Source organism: Tachyglossus aculeatus, chromosome 10, assembly GCF_015852505.1.
Source record: "Tachyglossus aculeatus isolate mTacAcu1 chromosome 10, mTacAcu1.pri, whole genome shotgun sequence".
In the NCBI taxonomy this organism is placed as follows: domain Eukaryota; kingdom Metazoa; phylum Chordata; class Mammalia; order Monotremata; family Tachyglossidae; genus Tachyglossus; species Tachyglossus aculeatus.
This window is the reverse complement of record NC_052075.1, coordinates 49,212,880-49,234,119: the sequence shown is the minus strand read 5'-3', so window position 1 is coordinate 49,234,119 and position 21,240 is coordinate 49,212,880. Positions and strand designations below refer to the sequence as shown.

At 46.6% G+C, this 21,240-nt stretch overlaps 1 protein-coding gene across 4 annotated transcripts in view; it reads right to left on the bottom strand.

Annotated features, from left to right (window-relative positions):
• The window catches only part of BRAF (B-Raf proto-oncogene, serine/threonine kinase), a 155,379-nt gene that overhangs the window by 50,574 nt on the left and 83,565 nt on the right, over nt 1–21,240 (bottom strand). For all 4 annotated transcript variants that reach the window (XM_038752156.1, XM_038752158.1, XM_038752159.1 and 1 more), the window contains exon 3: nt 4,450–4,713. In XM_038752156.1, the coding sequence (XP_038608084.1) occupies nt 4,450–4,713 (264 nt within the window). The remainder of the gene's footprint in view (nt 1–4,449; nt 4,714–21,240) is intronic.

Here is a 21,240-nt window from a genome sequence, read left to right as displayed (position 1 = left end):
GGGACTCGGTGGGGTTGCTATTGCTGCCGCCGACTAGTTCTCTGAACAGTCAAGGCGGATGGGGGAAAGCCCAAATCCACCTCACCCGCACAACAGTGCTTTGCACGTAGTAAGCGCTTAACAAATACCATCACTATTATTACAATCTGGCACTTCCTCTTCCCTTCGGGACATCTTCAGAGAAGCAGCGTGGCTCAGTGGAAAGAGCCTGGGCTTTGGAGTCAGAGGTCATGGGTTCAAATCCCGGCCCCGCCAACTGTCAGCTGTGTGACTTTGGGCAAGTCGCTTCACTTCTCTGGGCCTCAGTTCCCTCATCTGGAAAATGGGGATTAAGACTGAGAGCCCCCCGTGGGACAACCTGATCACCTTGTATCTCCCCAGCACTTAGAACAGTGCTTTGCACATAGTTAGTGCTTAACATCATCATCTTCATATCGAAGTGCCCCTGGCACCATCAACAAATTATAACCAAAGCTGAACTATTCATCTCCCCTCCTTTTATTTTATGGTATTCGTTGAGTGCTATGTGACAGGCACTGTACTGAGCGCTGCGGTGGATCCAGGATAATCAGGCCGGACACAGTCCCTTGTCCCACGTGGGGCTCGCAGTCTTAATCACCCTTTCACAGAAGACGGAACTGAGGCATGGGGGAGGTAAGTGACTTGTCCAAGGTCACACAGCAGACAAATGACTCCTCCATCATTTCTCCTCCCAGCTTTATCATCAATCAATCAATCGTATTTATTGGGCGCTTACTGTGTGCAGAGCACTGTACTAAGCGCTTGGGAAGTACAAGTTGTCATCAAGGTCAACACCACAAGCCTTCTCTCTAACCCAGACGCTTACAACCTGGGTACTGTCTTTGCCCCTTCTCTTTCACCTACCCCTTCCAGTGTATGGTTTCTTTTTCTTTTTAATCAATCAACCAAATTTATTGAGCGCTTACTCCAAGCAGAGCACTATACTAAGCGCTTGGGAGAGTTCCACAGAATTCGCAGGCACGTTCCCTGCCCATAATGAGCTTACCACCCGGGGAGGAGAAGAGGCACACACATTAATAGGAATAAGTAACATAATATATCATTTTAAGAGGGACGCACACATTAATATAAGTAACTTATATAATTTGAAGACAGGATCCAGCTAACAGGGAAGAAGGAGCTGCTTCTTAGAGCATTAGTGCAAACCCTCAATTCTGGGGGAACTTGTCAGCCGCCTTCACGCTTCGTTTCGAGCCCTGGCATCTGAGGGACAAGCTGTTCCGCCCATTGTAAGAGAACCCCCGGGATGATGAGATTTCTGTTTTAATGGCAGCGGATTGTACTTGTACGTGGATGTACAAGATCTTTGGGCTCCAACACACCTCCTGCTCAGGTTGAGATCTCTAGGGCTAAAAGCTCCGGACAAAAATCTCAGATCCAGGCGGATCCAGAAGGTGGATTGGACCTTCGATTACCGAGAGGCTCGTTCCGATGGGCGGCCGCCTCAAGTCAGTGGGTGGTAAATGAGTCATCCGGAAGGGATTGGAAATTGATGACGGATACGAGGTGAGTACGGGGACCTTTCTAGACTATGAGCCAACTGTTGGGTAGGGACTGTCTCTATATGTTGCCAACTTGGACTTCCCAAGCGCTTAGTATAGTGCTCTGCACACAGTAAGCGCTCAATAAATACGATTGATTGATTGATTGATTGATTCTGCTTTCGAGGTCCAGCCCCACTCCCCCCAGCCCCTCCCCTTATCCCATTAGTCCCAGCAATCAATCACTCAATCAATCAATCGTATTTATTGAGCGCTTACTATGTGCAGAGCACTGTACTAAGCGCTTGGGAAGTACAAATTGGCAACACATAGAGACAGTCCCTACCCAACAGTGGGCTCACAGTCTAAAAGGGGGAGACAGAGAACAGAACCAAACATACCAACAAAATAAAATAAATAGGATAGAAATGTACAAGTAAAATAAATAAATAAATAGAGTAATAAATATGTACAACTATATATATATATATATATATATATATATATATATATATATATATATATATATATACAGGTGCTGTGGGGAAGGGAAGGAGGTAAGATGGGGGGATGGAGAGGGGGACAAGGGGGAGAGGAAGGAAGGGGCTCAGTCTGGGAAGGCCTCCTGGAGGAGGTGAGCTCTCAGCAGGGCCTTGAAGGGAGATCTACCGCCCCAGTTATACGCCCTCCCGGGCCTGGAAGGGAAGGGGGCCTCCCCATCCAGCTCCCAAATTCTCCCCCTTCCTTCTACCTCAACTTTCTAAGAGCACATTTGCCATTCCTGGACTTTCCTTTCCAATTCCCCAAATCCCAAAGAGCAAATAGTACCCTGAAAAACAGAGTCTCCCCTCCACCCGCCGAAACAACCCCTGCTTAAAAAAATATATAAATATATATAAATCGGTGGTCAGAAGCGTCACTTTCAGAAATGAATTTTACCGGAAAAAAAAAAGTAGATATGTTTGATGCTTGCGAATTTCCGCACACCCCAAAGTTCAACAGCACGGGCCAGGGAAATGATAGAGTTAAGTCTGATCTGTTTTGTTTTGTTGCCTGTCTCCCCCTTCTAGACTGTGAGCCCGTTGTTGGGTACGGACCGTTTCTAGATGTTGCCAACTTGGACTTTCCAAGTGCTTAGTACAGTGCCCTGCACACAGTAAGCGCTCAATAAATACGATTGAATGAATGAATCTGCTACATTCAACACTTGACCCTCCGTGAAAATGGGGACGGGGGTTGGCGGGCTAAATGAAATCCACCGCTAATCCCCGAACCTCCTTTGAATCTAGTTCCGACCTCGCTGGCTAATGCAAGGAAGCAACCTTGACCTGAGTTGTTCGGGAGCAGCTTAGTACAGCGCTTAGTACAGTGCTCTGCACACAGTAATAATAATAATAATAATGATGGCATTTATTAAGCGCTTACTATGTGCAAAGCACTGTTCGAAGCGCTGGAGAGGTTACAAAGTGATCAGGTTGTCCCACGTGGGGCTCTCAGTCTTTATCCCCATTTTACAGATGAGGTAACTGAGGCTCAGAGAAGTGAAGTGACTTGCCCCAAGTCACCCAGCTGACAATTGGCGGAGCCGGGACTTGAACCCACGACCTCTGACTCCAAAGCCCGGGCTCTTTCCACTGAGCCAAGCTGCTTCGCTGTAGTAGACGGACAAGTGGGAGGGAGGGGAAAGCACAGGGATAGAAAGGGGGCCTGAAGGCTTGGGGAAGAAGAGCTTAGGGGGGCTTAGAGGAGGGGGCTCATGACACGGTTGGCAGGAGGGGGGAGATGGCTGAGGGAGGCAAGGGGGGAAACTGAGGGCATAGGTATTTACCAATAATTCTATTTATTCTGATCATCAATCGTATGTATTTCTGATGGTATAGACGCCTGTCTACTTGTTTTGTTCTGTTGTCTGTCTTCCCCTTCTAGACTGTGAGTCCGTCGCTGGGTAGGGCCCGTCTCTATGTTGCCGATTTGTACTTCCCAAGCGCTTAGTACAGTGCTCTGCACACAGTAATTGCTCAATAAATACGATGGAATGAATGAATGGGCCGCTCTGGTTCAAGTCGACAGGGTAAGCGCTCAGTAAGTACGACTGAATGAATAAGATGGGAAGTTCCCCTTGGCTCTCTGGGACTACACTCCAGCAGCTGCGCTGATGAGCGGTGAAAGGGCCAGAAGTCAGGTGTGTGGGGGGAAAGAGAAAGGAAAGAATCAAAGACCCCGAGGGAACTGAATTTAAATAACGCTGGGCCTGGAGACCCGATTTAGTTTGGCTCTGCGGGGGAAAATACACACGGTTAATTGAGTTGAGAGGAGAAATATAATACTTATAATAATATTGATGGCATTTGTTAAGCGCTTACTATGTGCAAAGCACTGTTCTAAGTGCTGGGGGGGATACAAGGTGATCGCAATGTCCCATGTGGGGCTCACAGTTTTAATCCCCATTTTACAAATGAGGTAACAGGCTCAGAGAAGTATATATATGTATATTATATATATATTAAGTATATATATATATATATACATACCTGTATATATGTTTGTACATATTTATTACTCTATTTATTTATTTATTTTACTTGTACATATCAATTCTATTTATTTTATTTTGTTAGTATGTTTGGTTTTGTTCTCTGTCTCCCCCGTTTAGACTGTGAGCCCACTGTTGGGTAGGGACCGTCTCTAGATGTTGCCAACTTGGACTTCCCAAGCGCTTAGTCCAGTGCTCTGCACGCAGTAAGCGCTGAATAAATACGATTGATTGATTGATTGATTGATTAAATGACTTGCCCAAGGTCACACAGCAGACATGCGGGGAAGCCGGGATTAGAACCCATGACTTCTGACTCCCAAGCCCGGGCTCTTTCCACTGAGCCACACTGCTTCCCTGAGAGTCCCTCGCCTGACGCGCGAGAATACTCACCACCGTCCTCTGCTTGTTCGGGAGGAAGACGCGGACTATCGGCTTCTGGGGAGACTTGGGGTTGCTCCGGGCCGCGTCGGAGGGGCTCTGAAAGACTGAGAGGGATGACGGGGCCACCGAGAGGCTGGACGACGAAGAGGACGCGACGGTGTCCGTCGAAGCGGAGCTGGAAACGGAGAAGTCGGTCCCGTTCCCCAGGGACTCCAGCAGCTGCTGTTCTCTCTGCTGCAGGGCGTCCAGCTTGCTGGTGTACTCCTCGTAGGCCTGGGAAGGGCGGCACAGTGATGGTCAGTTGGTTGCCGGGGGACGAGGAAGAGGAGGAGGAGGAGGAGGAGAAAGAAGAGGAGGAAGAGGAGGAGAAAGAAGAGGAGGAGGAGAAGGAGGAGGAGGAGGAGGAGGAGGAGAAAGAAGAGGAGGAGGAGGAGGAGAAAGAAGAGGAGGAGAAAGAAGAGGAGGAGGAGGAGGAGAAAGAAGAGGAAGAGGAGGAGGAGGAGGAGAAAGAAGAGGAGGAGGAGGAGCAGGAGAAAGAAGAGGATGAGGAGGAGGAGGAGAAAGAAGAGGAGGAGGAGGAGCAGGAGAAAGAAGAGGAGGAGGAGGAGAAAGAAGAAGAGGAGGAGGAGGAGCAGGAGAAAGAAGAGGAGGAGGAGGAGGAGAAAGAAGAGGACGAGGAGAAAGAAGAGGAGGAGGAGGAGGAGAAAGAAGAGGAGGAGGAGGAGAAAGAAGAGGAGGAGGAGGAGGAGGAGAAAGAAGAGGAGGAGGAGGAGGAGAAAGAAGAGGAAGAGGAGGAGGAGGAGGAGAAAGAAGAGGAGGAGGAGGAGGAGGAGCAGGGGAAAGAAGAGGACAAGGAGGAGGAGAAAGAAGAGGAGGAGGAGGAGGAGAAAGAAGAGGAGGAGGAGAAGGAGGAGAAAGAAGAGGAAGAGGAGGAGGAGGAGGAGAAAGAAGAGGAGGAGAAAGAAGAGGAGGAGGAGGAGGAGGAGCAGGAGAAGGAAGAGGAGGAGGAGGAGCAGGAGAAAGAAGAGGAGGAGGAGGAGGAGAAAGAAGAAGAGGAGGAGGAGCAGGAGAAAGAAGAGGAGGAGGAGGAGGAGGAGGAGAAAGAAGAGGAGGAGGAGAAAGAAGAGGAGGAGGAGGAGGAGAAAGAAGAGGAGGAGGAGGAGGAGGAGGAGAAGGAGGAGGAGGAGGAGGAGGGGAAAGAAGAGGAGGAGGAGGAGGAGGAGGAGGAGGAGAAAGAAGAGGAAGAGGAGGAGGAGGAGGAGGAGGAGGAGGAGAAAGAAGAGGAAGAGGAGGAGGAGGAGGAGAAAGAAGAAGAGGAGGAGGAGGAGGAGGAGGAGGAGCAGGAGAAAGAAGAGGACAAGGAGGAGGAGAAAGAAGAGGAGGAGGAGGAGGAGGAGAAAGAAGAAGAGGAGGAAGAGGAGGAGGAGGAGGAGGAGAAAGAAGAGGACAAGGAGGAGGAGGAGAAAGAAGAGGACGAGGAGAAAGAAGAGGAGGAGGAGGAGGAGAAAGAAGAGGAGGATGAGGAGGAGGAGAAAGAAGAGGACGAGGAGAAGGAGGAGGAGGAGGAGAAAGAAGAGGAGGAAGAGGAGGAGGAGGAGGAGGAGGAGGAGGAGAAAGAAGAGGAGGAGGAGGAGGAGGAGAAAGAAGAGAAGGAGGCGGCCTAATTTCGACCCGCCGACCAGTCCAACTCTGTCTGGAACCCACCGACCACGGGGTAAGGACTGGTCTGCGTGCTCTCCGACTCCTCCGTCCCCGCTGAGGCTTTGAGCCTCTATTAAAGGGGGCATCTTTATGTATTTTACCTGTACATATTTATTCTATTTATTTTATTTTGTTAATATGTTTGGTTTTGTTGTCTGTCTCCCCCTTCTAGGCCGTGAGCCCGCTGTTGGGTAGGGACCGTCTCTAGGTGTTGCCAACTTGGACTTCCCAAGCGCTTGGTACCTGCGTGCTCTCCGACTCCTCCGTCCCCGCTGAGGCTTTGAGCCTCTATTAAAGGGGGCATCTTTATGTATTTTACTTGTACATATTTATTCTATTTATTTTATTTTGTTAATATGTTTGGCTTTGTTGTCTGTCTCCCCCTTCTAGGCCGTGAGCCCGCTGTTGGGTAGGGACCGTCTCTAGATGTTGCCAACTTGGACTTCCCAAGTGCTTAGTCCAGTGCTCTGCACATAGTAAGCGCTCTATAAATACGACTGAATGAATGAATGAATAATCATCTATTAAGAATAATAATAATGGTGTTTGTTAAGCGCTTACTATGTGCCAAGCACTGTTCTAAACGCTGAAGAGAATGATGATGGCATTTGTTAAGCGCTTACTATGTGCGGAGCACTGTTCTAAGTGCTGGGGAGGATACAAGGTGATCAAGCTGCCCCACGTGGGGCTCACAATCAATCCCCATTTTACAGATGAGGTCACGGAGGCTCGGAGAAGTTGGGTGACTTGCCCAAGGTCACACAGCCGTCATGTGGTGGAGGCGGGATTTGAACCTGTGACCTCTGACTCCAAAGCCCGGGCTCTTTTCACTGAGCAAGAGAAGCAGCGTGGCTTAATGGCAAGACCACTTGGGCTTGGGAGTCAGAGGGCGTGGGTTCTAATCTGTCACTTGTCTGCTGTGTGACCTTGGGCAAGCCACTTCACTGCTCTGTGCCTCAGTTTCCTCATTTGTAAAATGGGGGAGAACACTGTGAGCCCCCCGTGGGACAACCTGATGACCTTGTATCTACCCCAGTGCTTAGAACACGGCTCGGCACATAGTAAGCGCTTAATAAATACCACAATAATAATATAATCTCTTTCTTTGGGTTGGGCTTTGATGTTCATCACTCCTGCTGTGTCGGTCTCCGATCCCTTCTCCCCACTTGAATCAATTTATTGAGCACTCGGCCGATGCAGGGTGTTGTACTAAGCGCTTGGGCGTGTATAATACACACTGAAACTTTGAGATCGTGAGTCCAGAGAGGGACAGGGACCGAGTTTAATGTCCACCTGTGGATTTTCTTCCAGCGTTCAGTACAGGGCTCTGCACACAGGAAGCGCCTAATAAATACTATGCCTAACTTCTCCTTCTCCCCGAGAGAGCAGAGAGGAAATTTTGTTTCAGAAATTGGGCTTAGCAAGCAAATATTCCCTCTCCCTCCCCGACTGCCCCTCCTAAAAGACACTAAGGAGGCAACAGCTTGGGGAAGCCAGGAGACGGGGATAGTGGCAGTAGAGAAGCAGCTTGGCTAAGTGGAAAGAGCCCGGGCTTTGGAGTCGGAGGTCATGGGTTCAAATCCAGGCTCTGCCAACTGTCAGCTGGGTGACTTTGGGCAAGTCGCTTCACTTCTCTGGGCCTCAGTGACCTCATCTGGAAAACGGGGTTGAAGACTGTGAGCCCCACGTGGGACAACCTGATCACCCTGTATCCTCCCCAGCGCTTAGAACAGTGCTTTGCACATAGTAAGCGCTTAACAAATGCCATCATTATTATTATTATCATTATTATTATAGTATTTACTGAGTGTCTACTCGGTGCTGTACTAGTACGGATTTATTTATTATTTATTTTACTTGTACATATTTATTCTACTTATTTTATTTTGTTAATATGTTTTGTTTTGTTCTCTGTCTCCCCCTGCTAGACTGTGAGCCCACTGTTGGGTAGGTCCCGCCTCTATATGTTGCCAACTTGTACTTCCCAAGCTCTTAGCACGGTGCTCTGCACACAGTAAGCGCTCAATAAATACGATTAAATGAATGAATGTACTAGACGCTTGGGAAGCACAGAATAAAGAAGGGACGTGTCCCCGCCCTGCCTGGAGTTAACGCACTAATGGGGGGAAAAACAATTAAGCTACAATTTAGGGATTACAATGACCACAAAATACTAGGGCCATCGCTCTGACTTTCTGGGCAAATCGCCACCTGGAATGCGCCGCCACGGCTTACCTTTCTGTTTACGTTTGAGGCTTCCCACAGAAGCGGAATAGTAGCTTTTCCAAAGTCCTCATCCACCATGTGGGGATAGTTAGTGACAAGTACTTAAAAGTGTGAAAATTTACTCATCTGGCTGTTAGAGTCTCTTAATGTGAGAAAAATCGCTTCTCTTCTCCTCTTTTAAACATTTCCCATTAACATTAATTTCCCCTTGTGTTCCTTATGACTCATGACGCCAATTATGACTCTGTTTACGGCTTCATAACAAACAGTTGGGCATTGAATTCACCATTCTGACCAACTTTTGATAAACAAGCTGAACTTGTTTGATTTGGTAAATAATTTCTTTGACACTGGTTTGATAAACAAGCTGCACCCAGAAGGCCCGCTTTGGCCATTACTTTCACTCTCCTCCCAAACCAACTTTCACTAGGGCGTCTAGCAAGTAGCAAAACTGACTGATTGACGCTTGGATCCCCTCCCTTCTGCTAACCCACTGGTAGAGGACTGAGCAGTGAGATGGTCCAGAGATAGGCAGAAGACCAAAGGAAAGCCATAAATAAGTCAGAAATTGTACAACCAGCCCTGAAAAAACAGAGAGTTGACCATTCTCTAAAGCGTCGATTCTACTGGGGAACGCCTAAAGAAACTGCTTTGGAAAAATAAGATTTCATGGCACTGGAATGAATTGAAGAAATCAGAACTTCGGCTATTTCCTCAGGCTATTTTCACAAATACAGTAAATATCGTATTATCGTAAATTGAGCATGACTTTCAACGTTTTTTTTTTTAAAAAAAAGACAAAAAAAACTAATCGCAAAGTAACTACTTAAAATGCTTCCCAAATGAACAAACAGGGATTTTCAATCAATTCAGTGTGTGTGTGTGTGTGTGTGAAAGAGAGAGAGAGAGAGAGAGAGAGAGAGAGAGAGAGAGAGAGAGAGAGAGAGAGAGAGAGAATGAACTCTGAATTTAAGACTGGCTTCAGAATGGAACAGTTTTACCTAATAAACCCAATTTCAATTTAATACAAGTTCAATCTTGCCTTTCTGGGAATGAATACTCTAATAAACCCTAGCAAATTACCACCTAACTGTGGCGGCCTGTGTGTAGCTAGGAGTGAGCGTATATACGTTTATTTGGTGAGTCTGGGCCTTGGGTACACACTCCCACACACACGCCTCCACACTCCCTGACACAAACACGTGCACACCTTATTTTCTCACCACCGCAATCGCACACAAGAAGCAGAGAACCGCCACTGGTGGGTCAGAGACAAGGTCAGCCCGGCCCGGTGTTTGGCCTTGAGTCAGGTGGAGGGTTGCCTTCAGGACATCTCCATCTGGATGTCTGCCCGCCATCTAAAACTCAATATGTCCAAGACTGAACTCCTTGTCTTCCCTCCCAAACCCTGCCCTCTCCCTGACTTTCCCGTCACTGTAGATGGCACTACCATCCTTCCCGTCTCACAAGCCCGCAACCTTGGTGTCATCCTCGACTCCGCTCTCTCGTTCACCCCTCACATCCAAGCTGTCACCAAAACCTGCCGGTCTCAGCTCCGCAACATTGCCATGATCCGCCCTTTCCTCTCCACCCAAACCGCTACCCTGCTGGTTCAAGCTGTCATCCTATCCCGACTGGATTACTGCATCAGCCTCCTCTCGGATCTCTCATCTTCGTGTCTCTCCCCACTTCAATCTGTACTTCACACTGCTGCCCGGATCATCTTTGTGCTGAAATGCTCTGGGCATGTTACTCCCCTCCTCAAACATCTCCAGTGGCTACCAATCAATCTGCGCATCAGACAGAAACTCCTCACCCTGGGCTTCAAGGCTGTCCATCCCCTGGCCCCCTCCTACCTCACCTCCCTTCTCTCCTTCTCCGGCCCAGCCCGCACCCTCCGCTCCTCCACCGCTAATCTCCTCACTGTACCTCGCTCTCGCCTGTCCCGCCATCGACCCCCGGCCCACATCATCCCCTGGGCCCGGAATGCCCTCCCTCTGCCCATCCGCCAAACTAGCTCTCTTCCTCCCTTCAAAGCCCTACTGAGAGCTCACCTCCTCCAGGAAGCCTTCCCACACTGAGCCCCCATCTTCCTCTCCCTCTCCTCCCCCTCCCCATCCCCTCCGCCTTACCTCCTTCCCCTCCCCACAACACCTGTCTATATGTTTGTACAGATTTATTACTCTATTTATTTTACTTGTACACACTGACTATTCTATTCATTTTCTTTTGTTAATATGTTTTGTTGTCTGTCTCCCCCTTCTAGCCTGTGAGCCCGCTGTTGGGTAGAGACCGTCTCTATATGTTGCCGACTTGGGCTTCCCAAGCGCTTAGTACAGTGCTCTGCACACAGTAAGTGCTCAATAAATACGACTGAATGAATGAATGAATGAATGAACTTAGCTGTGTGACGTTGGGCAGGTCACTTAACTTCTCTGTGCCTCAGTTACCTCATCTGTAAAACGGGGATTAAGACTGTGAGCCCCACGTGGGACAACCTGATAACCTTGTATCCTCCCCAGTGCTTAGAATAGTGCTTTGCACTTAGTAAGCGCTTAACAAATGCCAGTATTATGATGATGATGATGTTCCCTGCCACACTGAGCCTACAGTCTAGAGTATTAAATACAATCTACACTAAATACAATTTCTTTTGCATTTGGGCCTAACTGGCAATCAATCGATCATTCAGCAATGAAATTTACTGAGCACTTACTGAATGCAGAGCACTGTACTAAACGCATTCTCTTCTGTTTCCCCCATCTGTAAGATCTTCCCTGCCAAACCCTAAGCTCCTCGAGGGCAGGGACTGTGTCTACGAACTCTACTGTACTGACCTCTACAGAGTGCTCAGTACAATCAATCAATCAATCGTATTTATTGAGCACTTACTGTGTGCAGAGCACTGTACTAAGCGCTTGGGAAGTACAAGTTGGCAACATACAGAGACAGTCCCTACCCAACAGTGGGCTCACAGTCTAGAGTACAGTACTCTACACACAGCTGTGTGACTTTGGGCAAGTCTGTGCCTCAGTTACCTCATCTGTAAAATGGGGATTAAAACTGTGAGCCCCACACAGGACAACCTGATGACCTTGTAACCTCCCCGGTGCTTAGAACAGTGCTTTGCACATAGTAAGCGCTTAACAAATACCATCGTCGTCATCATCATCATAGTAAGCGCTCAAAAAAGACCATCGATTGACTGATCCGAAAGAAACGGCCCGGGGAAGGTGGAAAGTGGAAAATACAACTGTATTTTCATAAGCTCTCATGTCTGAACTGTTTTGGGAAAGCTCTGGGGAGTCTATTCAGTTAATCAATGGTATTTACTGAGTGCTGAATGTGTGCAAAGCACTGTACGAAGAGCTTGGGAAGGAAGAAGTCAACAGTGTTTTTGATTTTTGTTTAGGATACTTGTTAAGTGCTTACTGTGCATCAGAAACTATTCAAAGCCCTGGGTAGGTAGAAGTTAATTAGGTTGGACACAGTCTCTGGTCCCGCATGGGGCTCAAGCAGTGTGGCTATTTATTTATTGATTTATTTTACTTGTACCTATCTATTCTATTTATTTTATTTTGTTAGTATGTTTGGTTTTGTTCTCTGTCTCCCCCTTCTAGACTGTGAGCCCACTGTTGGGTAGGGACTGTCTCTCTATGTTGCCAACTTGTACTTCCCAAGCGCTTAGTACAGTGCTCTGCACATAGTAAGCGCTCAATAAATACGATTGATTGATTGATTGATTGAAAGAGCCCGGGCTTTGGAGTCAGAGCTCATGGGTTCAAATCCCGGCTCCGCCACCTGTCCGCTGTGTGACCTTGGGCAAATCACTTAACTTCTCTGAGCTTCAGTGACCTCATCTGTAAAATGGGGATTAAGACTGTGAGCCCCCGGTGGGGCAACTTGATCACCTTGTATCCCCCCCAGCGCTTAGAACAGTGCTTTGCTTATAGTAAGCGCTTAAGAAATGCCATTATTATTATTATTAGGTAGGAAGTAGAACAGGTATTCATTCATTCAATCAATCATATTTATTGAGCACTTACTGTGTGCAGAGCACTGGACTAAGTGGTTGGGAAGTACAAGTTGGCAACATATAGGGACGGTCCCTACCATCTACCTTGCATCTACTCCAGCGCTTAGAACAGTGCTTTGTACATAGTAAGCGCTTAATAAATGCTATCATTCTTCTTATTATTATTATTATTGGCACATAGTAAGCATTTAACAACGGGCTCACAGTCTAGAATGGGGAGACAGACAACAAAACAAAACACGTGGACAGGTGTCAAGTCGTCAGAACAAATAGAATTAAAGCCAAATGCACATCATTAGACTGTGAGCCCACTGTTGGGTAGGGACTGTCTCTATATGTTGCCAATTTGTACTTCCCAAGCGCTTAGTACAGTGCTCTGCACATAGTAAGCGCTCAATAAATACGACTGATGATGATGATGATTAAGAAAATAAATAGAACTGTAAATATGTACGAGGAAAAGGTGTGTGTGTGTGGGGGGGTTATGCCAGCTGATTCTCGTGTAGCAAATCCGGGAAGCCTCCGAGAAAGGAAACTCCCGTCTTCGCTTGCAAAAGTACTTTGGTCTACGGAGGGATTTCCTGGAATTGGCCACTTCTGAATCCAAGCTGGACGGTGAGAAAGGGAAGGAGGGGGCCAAAGTCAGATTCCTTGGTAATTGTCACCCCAGAGACCCAAGCTGGGGCAAAGAAGGGCCGCAGGGCGATTAGGACAGCTGTCTGGGGGTGGCAGAACCACAGAAACTCTTTAAAAACGACAAAAACCAAACTTTCCTTCATTTATGGAGTTCCCATTGTTCCCAACTGAACCCCCCCACCACTCCCAACCAAACAAAAATCCCTGCTTTCAAAATGGGAGTTTTTCCAAAGGAGGGGCTATTTAAAGAAGCAGCGTGGCTCAGCGGAAAGAGCCCGGGCTTTGGAGTCGGGGTCATAGGTTCGAATCCCGGCTCTGCCAATTGTCAGCTGTGTGGCTTAACTTCTCTGGGCCTCAGTTCCCTCATCTGGATAATGGGGATAAAGACTGTGAGCTCCCCCGTGGGACAAACTGATCTCCTTGTAACCTCCCCAGCGCTTAGTATGGTGCTTTGCACATAGTAAGCCCTTAATAAATGCCATTATTATTATTATTATTCCTTCTTGATTCTCAGAACAGTTGGACAGATATAAACGTGATCAAAGCCTGCATGCAGCACCAAAAAGGATTTATTAACCGCTTACTATGTGCAAAGCACTGTTCTAAGCGCCGGGGAGGTTGCAAGGTGATCAGGTTGTCCCACGGGGGGCTCACAGTCTTAACCCCCATTTTCCAGATGAGGGAACTGAGGCACAGGGAAGTTAAGTGGCTTGCCCAAAGTCACACAGCTGACAAGTGGCGGAGTTGGGATTTGAACCCACATCCTCTGACTCCAAAGCCCGGGCTCTTTCCACTGAGCCACGCTGCTTCTCAGGTAATCAGGGTGTCCCACGTGAGGTTTAGTCATAATCCCCATTTTACAGATGAGGTAACTGAGGCCCAGAGAATAATAATAATGATGGCATTCATTAAGCACTTACTATGTGCAAAGCACTGTTCTAAGCGCCGGGGAGGTTACAAGGTGATCCGGTTGTCCCATGTGATGTTACCCTCATTTTCCAGATGAGGGAACTGAGGCACAGAGAAGTTAAGTGGCTTGCCCAAAGTCACACAGCTGACAAGTGGCGGAGTTGGGATTTGAACACACATCCTCTGACTCCAAAGCCCAGGCTCTTTCCACTGAGCCACACTGCTTCTCAGGTAATCAGGGTGTCCCATGTGGGGTTTACGGGGGTTTTTTTTGATGGCATTATTAAGCGCTTACTATGTGCAAAGCACTGTTCTAAGCGACAGCGACCGAGTCTGCTTCGACTGGACTGGATCTATCTTAACCTCTAACCCAGTGCTTGGCACAGAGTAAGCACTAAGCAAATCCCACAATTACTTCTGCCAGACGGGAAACTCTTGGGATGCGGAGAATTTCGTTTTGCTTCTCTTTTTTCTAGGTGCCCGGTGTTTTGCATTCAGTGAAGCGTCAGTGAACACCATCGGCCGATTTAGTCGTTAAAGGAATTGAGACAAATTAACGTTAATGAAAACAGGGATAACGTCTCCATCGACGATCGTCTGAGGTCCCTGAATCGGAAAACGGACTCCATCTTCTCCGTCTTTAAGGAGAACCCGCACCGTGGAAAGGCGGAGTAATTTTTTCCTCATCATTTAGACTGTGAGCCCGCTGTTGGGTAGGGACCGTCTCTATAAGTTGCCGACTTGGACTTCCCAAGCGCTTAGTCCAGTGCTCTGCACACAGTAAGCGCTCAATAAATACGACTGAATGAGTGAACGAATGAATCCTTTACCCTGACGTTTTTGAAAATCTGGTCAGAGACAAAACCCACTGAATCCCGTAACCTCGAAGTTGGGAAAAAATAAGCTAGAAAAGAGAGACGCCACGAAAAGTTCCCGTGTCTGACAACCACAACTTTCCACATTAAGGGTTTCTGCGGATTAGGGTTTGTCTTCGAAATGGATTCCAGAGGGCTAATTAAACATAATCGGCCACTTCTGCCTGAAGCAGCTTTGGAGAGCGTCGGAATCACAGCTCTTCTCCCAAGTCCCACGCTCAATAATAATAATAATAATGATAGCATTTAGTAAGCGCTTACTATGTGCAAAAGCACTGTTCTAAGCGCTGGGCAGGTTACAAGGCGATCAGGTTGTCCCACAGGGGGCTCACGGTCTTCATCCCCGTTTTCCAGATGAGGGAACTGAGGCGCAGAGAAGTGAAGTGACCGGCCCCAAGTCACACAGCTGACAGGTGGCGGGGCCGGGATTTGAACCCATGACCTCTGACTCCAAAGCCCGGGCTCTTTCCACTGAGTCACGCCTGGTGTTCCTGCCCCTAAGAGCCCTTAGAAGCAAATCCCACCCCTTGCCCAGTAACCCCAGGCTGGGGCTACTTGGGCCTCCCAAAGATCATTTGGGACTTCTAGACTGTGAGCCCACTGTTGGGTAGGGACTGTCTCTATATGTTGCCAACTTGGACTTCCCAAGCGCTTAGTACAGTGCTCTGCACACAGTAAGTGCTCAATAAATACGATTGATTTGGCCGAGCAAGACCCAGGAGTCCGTGGCCCAGATCTGCGCCGCTCGCTGGAGGCTGGCACGGAACCAATCTCTGCAGGAGATGGGGGCGAGGACTTGAGAAGCAGCGTGGCTCAGTGGGCTTTGGAGTCAGAGGTCATGGGTTCAAATCCCGGCTCCGCCACTTGTCAGCTGTGTGACTTTGGGCAAGTCACTTCACTTCTCTGTGCCTCATCTGTAAAACGGGGGATTAAGACTGTGGGCCCCCCGAGGGACAACCTGATCACCCTGTAACCTCCCCAGCACTCAGAACAGTGCTTTGCACGTAGTAAGCGCTTAATAAATGCCAACATCATCATTATTATTATTCTTATTATTGATTGCTGAGAAATTCTGTCAGACACAGAGATTCCACGGCTGCGTGAGACTCACGGCCTCCGTTTGGTTCCCATGCGAAGTGCTGAAGTCCGGCTCCTCCTGCAAAATTTGTTTTTCCAAAATTCAAAGTCGCCCGCACCACGCTGGCCCTGGCCATTCGAGGGGTTTCGTTTGGGAGGCGTTGTTAAATTGGGGTCTTTATTCGGAGATCGCGGCAGAACCCTGGAGACTGCATGGGCTACACAAAAACACTCCCCCAACTTCTCCCAGTCTAGCGGGGGGAGACAGACAACAAAACAAAACATACTAACAAAAGAAAATAAATAGAATAAATATGTACACATAAAATAGAGTAATAAATATGCACAAACATATTCTCCCATGAAGTTCATGCTCCCCATCCCTCGTTCAGGACATGGTAAAAGAGAGGTGGGGAAGAAGCCTAGGCCAGACTGGGTCCTTATCAATCAATCAATCAATCGTATTTATTGAGCATTTACTGTGTGCAGAGCACTGTACTAAGCGCTTGGGAAGCCCAAGTCGGCAACACATAGAGACAGTCCCTACCCAACAGCAGGCTCACAGTCTAGAAGGGGGAGACAGAGAACAAAACCAAACATACGAACAAAATAAAATAAATAGAATAGATATGTACAAGTAAGATAGTTTCTGAGGCGGAGGCCTTTCAGGTATATGCCCTCCCGCCCCATTAGAGTTAAGTAATATATTAATAACATTACTCTATTGATTTATTTTACTTGTACATATCTATTCCATTTATTTTATTTTGTCAATATGTTTGGTTTTGTTCTCTGTCTCCCCCTTCTAGACTGTGAGCCCGCTGTTGGGTAGGGACCTTCTCTATATGTTGCCAACTTGGACTTCCCAAGCGCTTAGTACAGTGCTCTGCACACAGTAAGCGCTCAATAAATACAATTGATGATGATGATTAGCGTTAAGTAATATATTAATAACATTACTCTATTGATTTATTTTACTTGTACATGTTTATTCTATTTATTTTATTTTGTTAATATGTTTTTGTTTTGTTCTCTGTCTCCCCCTTCTAGACTGTGAGCCCGATGTTGCATAGGGACCGTCTCTAGATGTTGCCAACTTGGACTTCCCAAGCGCTTAGTACAGTGCTCTGCACACAGTAAGCGCTCAATAAATACGATTGATAATGATGATGATGATTAGAGTTAAGTAATATATTAATAACATTACTCTATTGTTTTATTTTACTTGTACATATTTATTCTATTTATTTTATTTTGTTAATATGTTTTGTTTTGTTCTCTGTCTCCTCCTCCTAGACTGTGAGCCCGCTGTTGGGTAGGGACCGTCTCTATTTGTTGCCAACTTGGACTTCCCAAGCGCTTAGTACAGTGCTCTGCACGCAGTAAGCGCTCAATAAATATGATCGATGATGATGATGATTAGAGTTAAGTAATATATTAATAACATTATTGATTTATTTTACTTGTACAAATCTATTCTATTTATTTTATTTTGTTAATATGTTTTGTTTTGTTCTCTGTCTCCCCCTTCTAGACTGTGAGCCCGCTGTTGGGTAGGGACCGTCTCTAGATGTTGCCAACTTGGACTTCCCAAGCGCTTAGTACAGTGCTCTGCACACAGTAAATATGACATTGATTGATTGAAGTAGCACAACATGGAATTTGGAGAGGCGTTTGAAAAGTTGAGTCCGTCTCAATATGTTGCCAACTTGGACTTCCCAAGCGCTTAGTACAGTGCTCTGAACACAGTAAATATGACTGATTGATTGATTGACTGAAGTAGCACAACCTGGAATTTGGAGAGGCGTTTGAAAAGTTGAGTCCGTCTCAATATGTTGCCAACTTGGACTTCCCGAGCACTTAGTACAGTGCTCTGCACACAGTAAATACGATTGATTGATTGATTGATTGAAGTAGTACAACCTGGAATTTGGAGAGGCGTTTGAAAAGTTGAGTCCATCTCTATATGTTGCCAACTTGGACTTCCCAAGCGCTTAGTACAGTGCTCTGCACACAGTAAATACGACTGATTGCTTGATTGATTGAAGTAGCACAACCTGGAATTTGGAGAGGCGTTTGAAAAGCTGAGTCCCTCTGGCAAGCTATCAATCAATAAAAGTAAACAGGATAAAGGCCGAAGGACAGGCTGCTAAATCTTGGGGGCCGAAAAAGAATTCTATTGAAGAGGGTCGGGAGTGTTTCTGTAAAAGAAACGGCTATGGCTTGCAAAACAGGAAATGCCAATATAAATAATTAGACCAATGAACCCAAATATTTGTTATACCATAAGTATCCCCCCAAAACAGGATAATTAAAATGGTAGGTACACAGCCTGTGCTTGCTTTGATGAAGTGAATGTCTACATTTCCTCCCTTCTACAGAGAAGCAGCGTGGCTCAGTGGAAAGAGCCCGGGCTTTGGAGTCAGTGGTCACGGGTTCAAATCCCGACTCCGCCAATTGTCAGCTGGGTGACTTTGGGCAAGTCACTTCATTTCTCTGTGCCTTGGCTGCCTCATCTGTAAAATGGGGATGAAGACTGTGAGCCCCCGTGGGACAACCCGATCACCTTGTAATAATAATGGCATTTATTAAGTGCTTACTATGTGCGAAGCACTAACCTCCCCAGCGCTTAGAACAGTGCTCTGCACATAGTAAGCGCTTAATAAATGCCATCATTATTTTTCTATGACGTTATCAAAACTGTAAATTGGGTGGTGGGGGGGCTGAGGAAATGGGAGTTTTCTCTATAGGTTCACGAGGAAAGCTTGGATTCATTGATTCTGTTTCCTGCTCTTCCATTCTGCTGGCCAGGCCCTTCAACTCTGGGGTTGGGCAGGGTCACTGTCCAATTAAGGTGGCTTAATTGGCGATTTATCACTCAATCATATCTACTGAGCACTTACTGTGTGCAGAGTACTAAGATTTTGGGAGAATGCAACACCACAGAGTTGGTAGACACGTTCCCTGCCCGCGCCGGGAGCTTGCAGTCCAGAGAGGGTGGACGGACATTAAAATAAATTGTGGATACGGACATTAATCAATCAATCAATCGTATTTATTGAGCGCTTACTGTGTGCAGAGCACTGGACTAAGCGCTTGGGAAGTACAAGTTGGCAACATATAGAGACAGTCCCTACCCAACAGTGGGCTCACAGTCTAAAAGGGGGAGACAGAGAACAAAACCAAACATACTAACAAAATAAAATAAATACAATAGATATGTACAAGCAAAATAAATAAATAAATAAATAGGGTAATAAATATGTACAGACATATATACATATATACAAGTGCTGTGGGGCCGGGGTGAATAGAAATGCTTAAAGCGCTCAGAGCGGTGCCCTGCACCCAGAAAGCGCACAATAAATGTGACTGATTGACTTACTGAAAGGGTAAGACCCAAGTGTGAGGGTGATGCAGAATCAATCAATCAATCAATCAATCGTATTTATTGAGCGCTTACTCTGTGCAGAGCACTGTACTAAGTGCTTGGGAAGTACAAGTTGGCCAAACATACTAACAAAATAAAATAGAGTAGTTATGTACAAGTAAAATAAATAGAGTAACAAATATGTACAGACGTATATACATATATACAAGTGCTGTGGGGCTGGGGTGAATAGAAATGCTTAAAGCGCTCAGAGTGGTGCCCTGCACACAGAAAGCGCACAATAAATGTGATTGATTGACTTACTGAAAGGGTAAGATCCAAGTGTGAGAGCAATGCAGAATCAATCAATCGATCGTATTTACTGAGCGCTTACTGTGTGCACAGCACTGTACTAAGCGCTTGGGAAGTACAAGTTGGCAACATATAGAGACAGCCCCTACCCAACAGTGGGCTCACAGTCTAAAAGGGGGAGACAGAGAACAAAACCAAACATACTAACAAAATAAAATAAATAGAATAGATATGTACAAGAAATAAGTAAATAGAGTAATAAATATGTACACACATATATACATATCTACAGGTGCTGTGGGGAAGGGAAGGAGGTAAGATGGGGGAGATGGAGAGGGGGACGAGGGGGAGAGGAAGGAAGGGCCTCAGTCTGGGAAGGCCTCCTGGAGGAGGTGAGCTCTCAGTAGTCCAGTCCTTCTGCATACACCAAGCACTCAAATACCACCGACTAAGCCAAAAGGCAATTACTCACTAGCGAGCGTAACTGTGAGCCCCACGTGGGACAACCTGATCACCTTCATATCTAACCTGGCGCTCAGAACAGTGCTAGGCATGTAGTAAGCGCTTAACAAATACGACCATTATTAATTCTTCCCCTCCCCACAGCACCTGTATATATGTATACTTATTAATCAATCAATCAATTTATTGAGCGCTTACTGTGTGCAGAGCACTGTACTAAGCGCTTGGGAAGTACAAGTTGGCAACATAGAGAGACAGTCCCTACCCAACAGTGGGCTCACAGTCTAGAAGTCTATTACTCTATTTATTTATTTATTTTACTTGTACATATTTATTCTATTTATTTTATTTTGTTAATACGTTTTGTTTTGTTGTCTGTCTCTCCCTTCTAGACCGTGAGCCCGCTGTTTGGTAGGGACCGTCTCTAGATGTTGCCAACTTGGACTTCCCAAGCGCCGAGTCCAGTGCTCTGCACACAGTAAGCGCTCAATAAATACGACTGAATGAATGAATGAGCATATATAACACTCCAACGCTTTTACTCTATCTCATATGCCTCTCCTTCCAGACGGAGGCATTCTTCAGCTTTAAGGGGAATCATCATCATCATCAATCGTATTTATTGAGCGCTTACTGTGTGCAGAGCACCGTACTAAGCGCTTGGGAAGAACAAATTGGCAACATATAGAGACAGTCCCTACCCAACAGTGGGCTCACAGTCTAAAAGGGGGAGACAAAACCAAACATACGAACAAAATAAAATAGAATAGATATGTACAAGTAAAATAAATAGAGTAATAAATACGTACAAACATATATACATATATACAGGTGCTGTGGGGAAGGGAAGGAGGTAAGATGGGGGGGATGGAGGGGGGACGAGGGGGAGAGGAAGGAAGGGGCTCGAATACCAAGAAGAGTTAAATTCTCTTTCAAATTACTTGGGTTAACGCCACTGCTGTTTTTCCATTGCACTCCCAGCCTATGTTCATCATCAGTCAATCAATCAATCGTATTTACTGAGCGCTTACTGTGTGCAGAGCACTGTACTAAGCGCTTGGGAAGTACAAGCTGGCAGCATATAGAGACGGTCCAGTCATTCAGTACGGCAGTTCTTCCGTCAGGTCATCATCATCATCAATCGTATTTACTGAGCGCTTACTGTGTGCAGAGCACTGTACTAAGCGCTTGGGAAG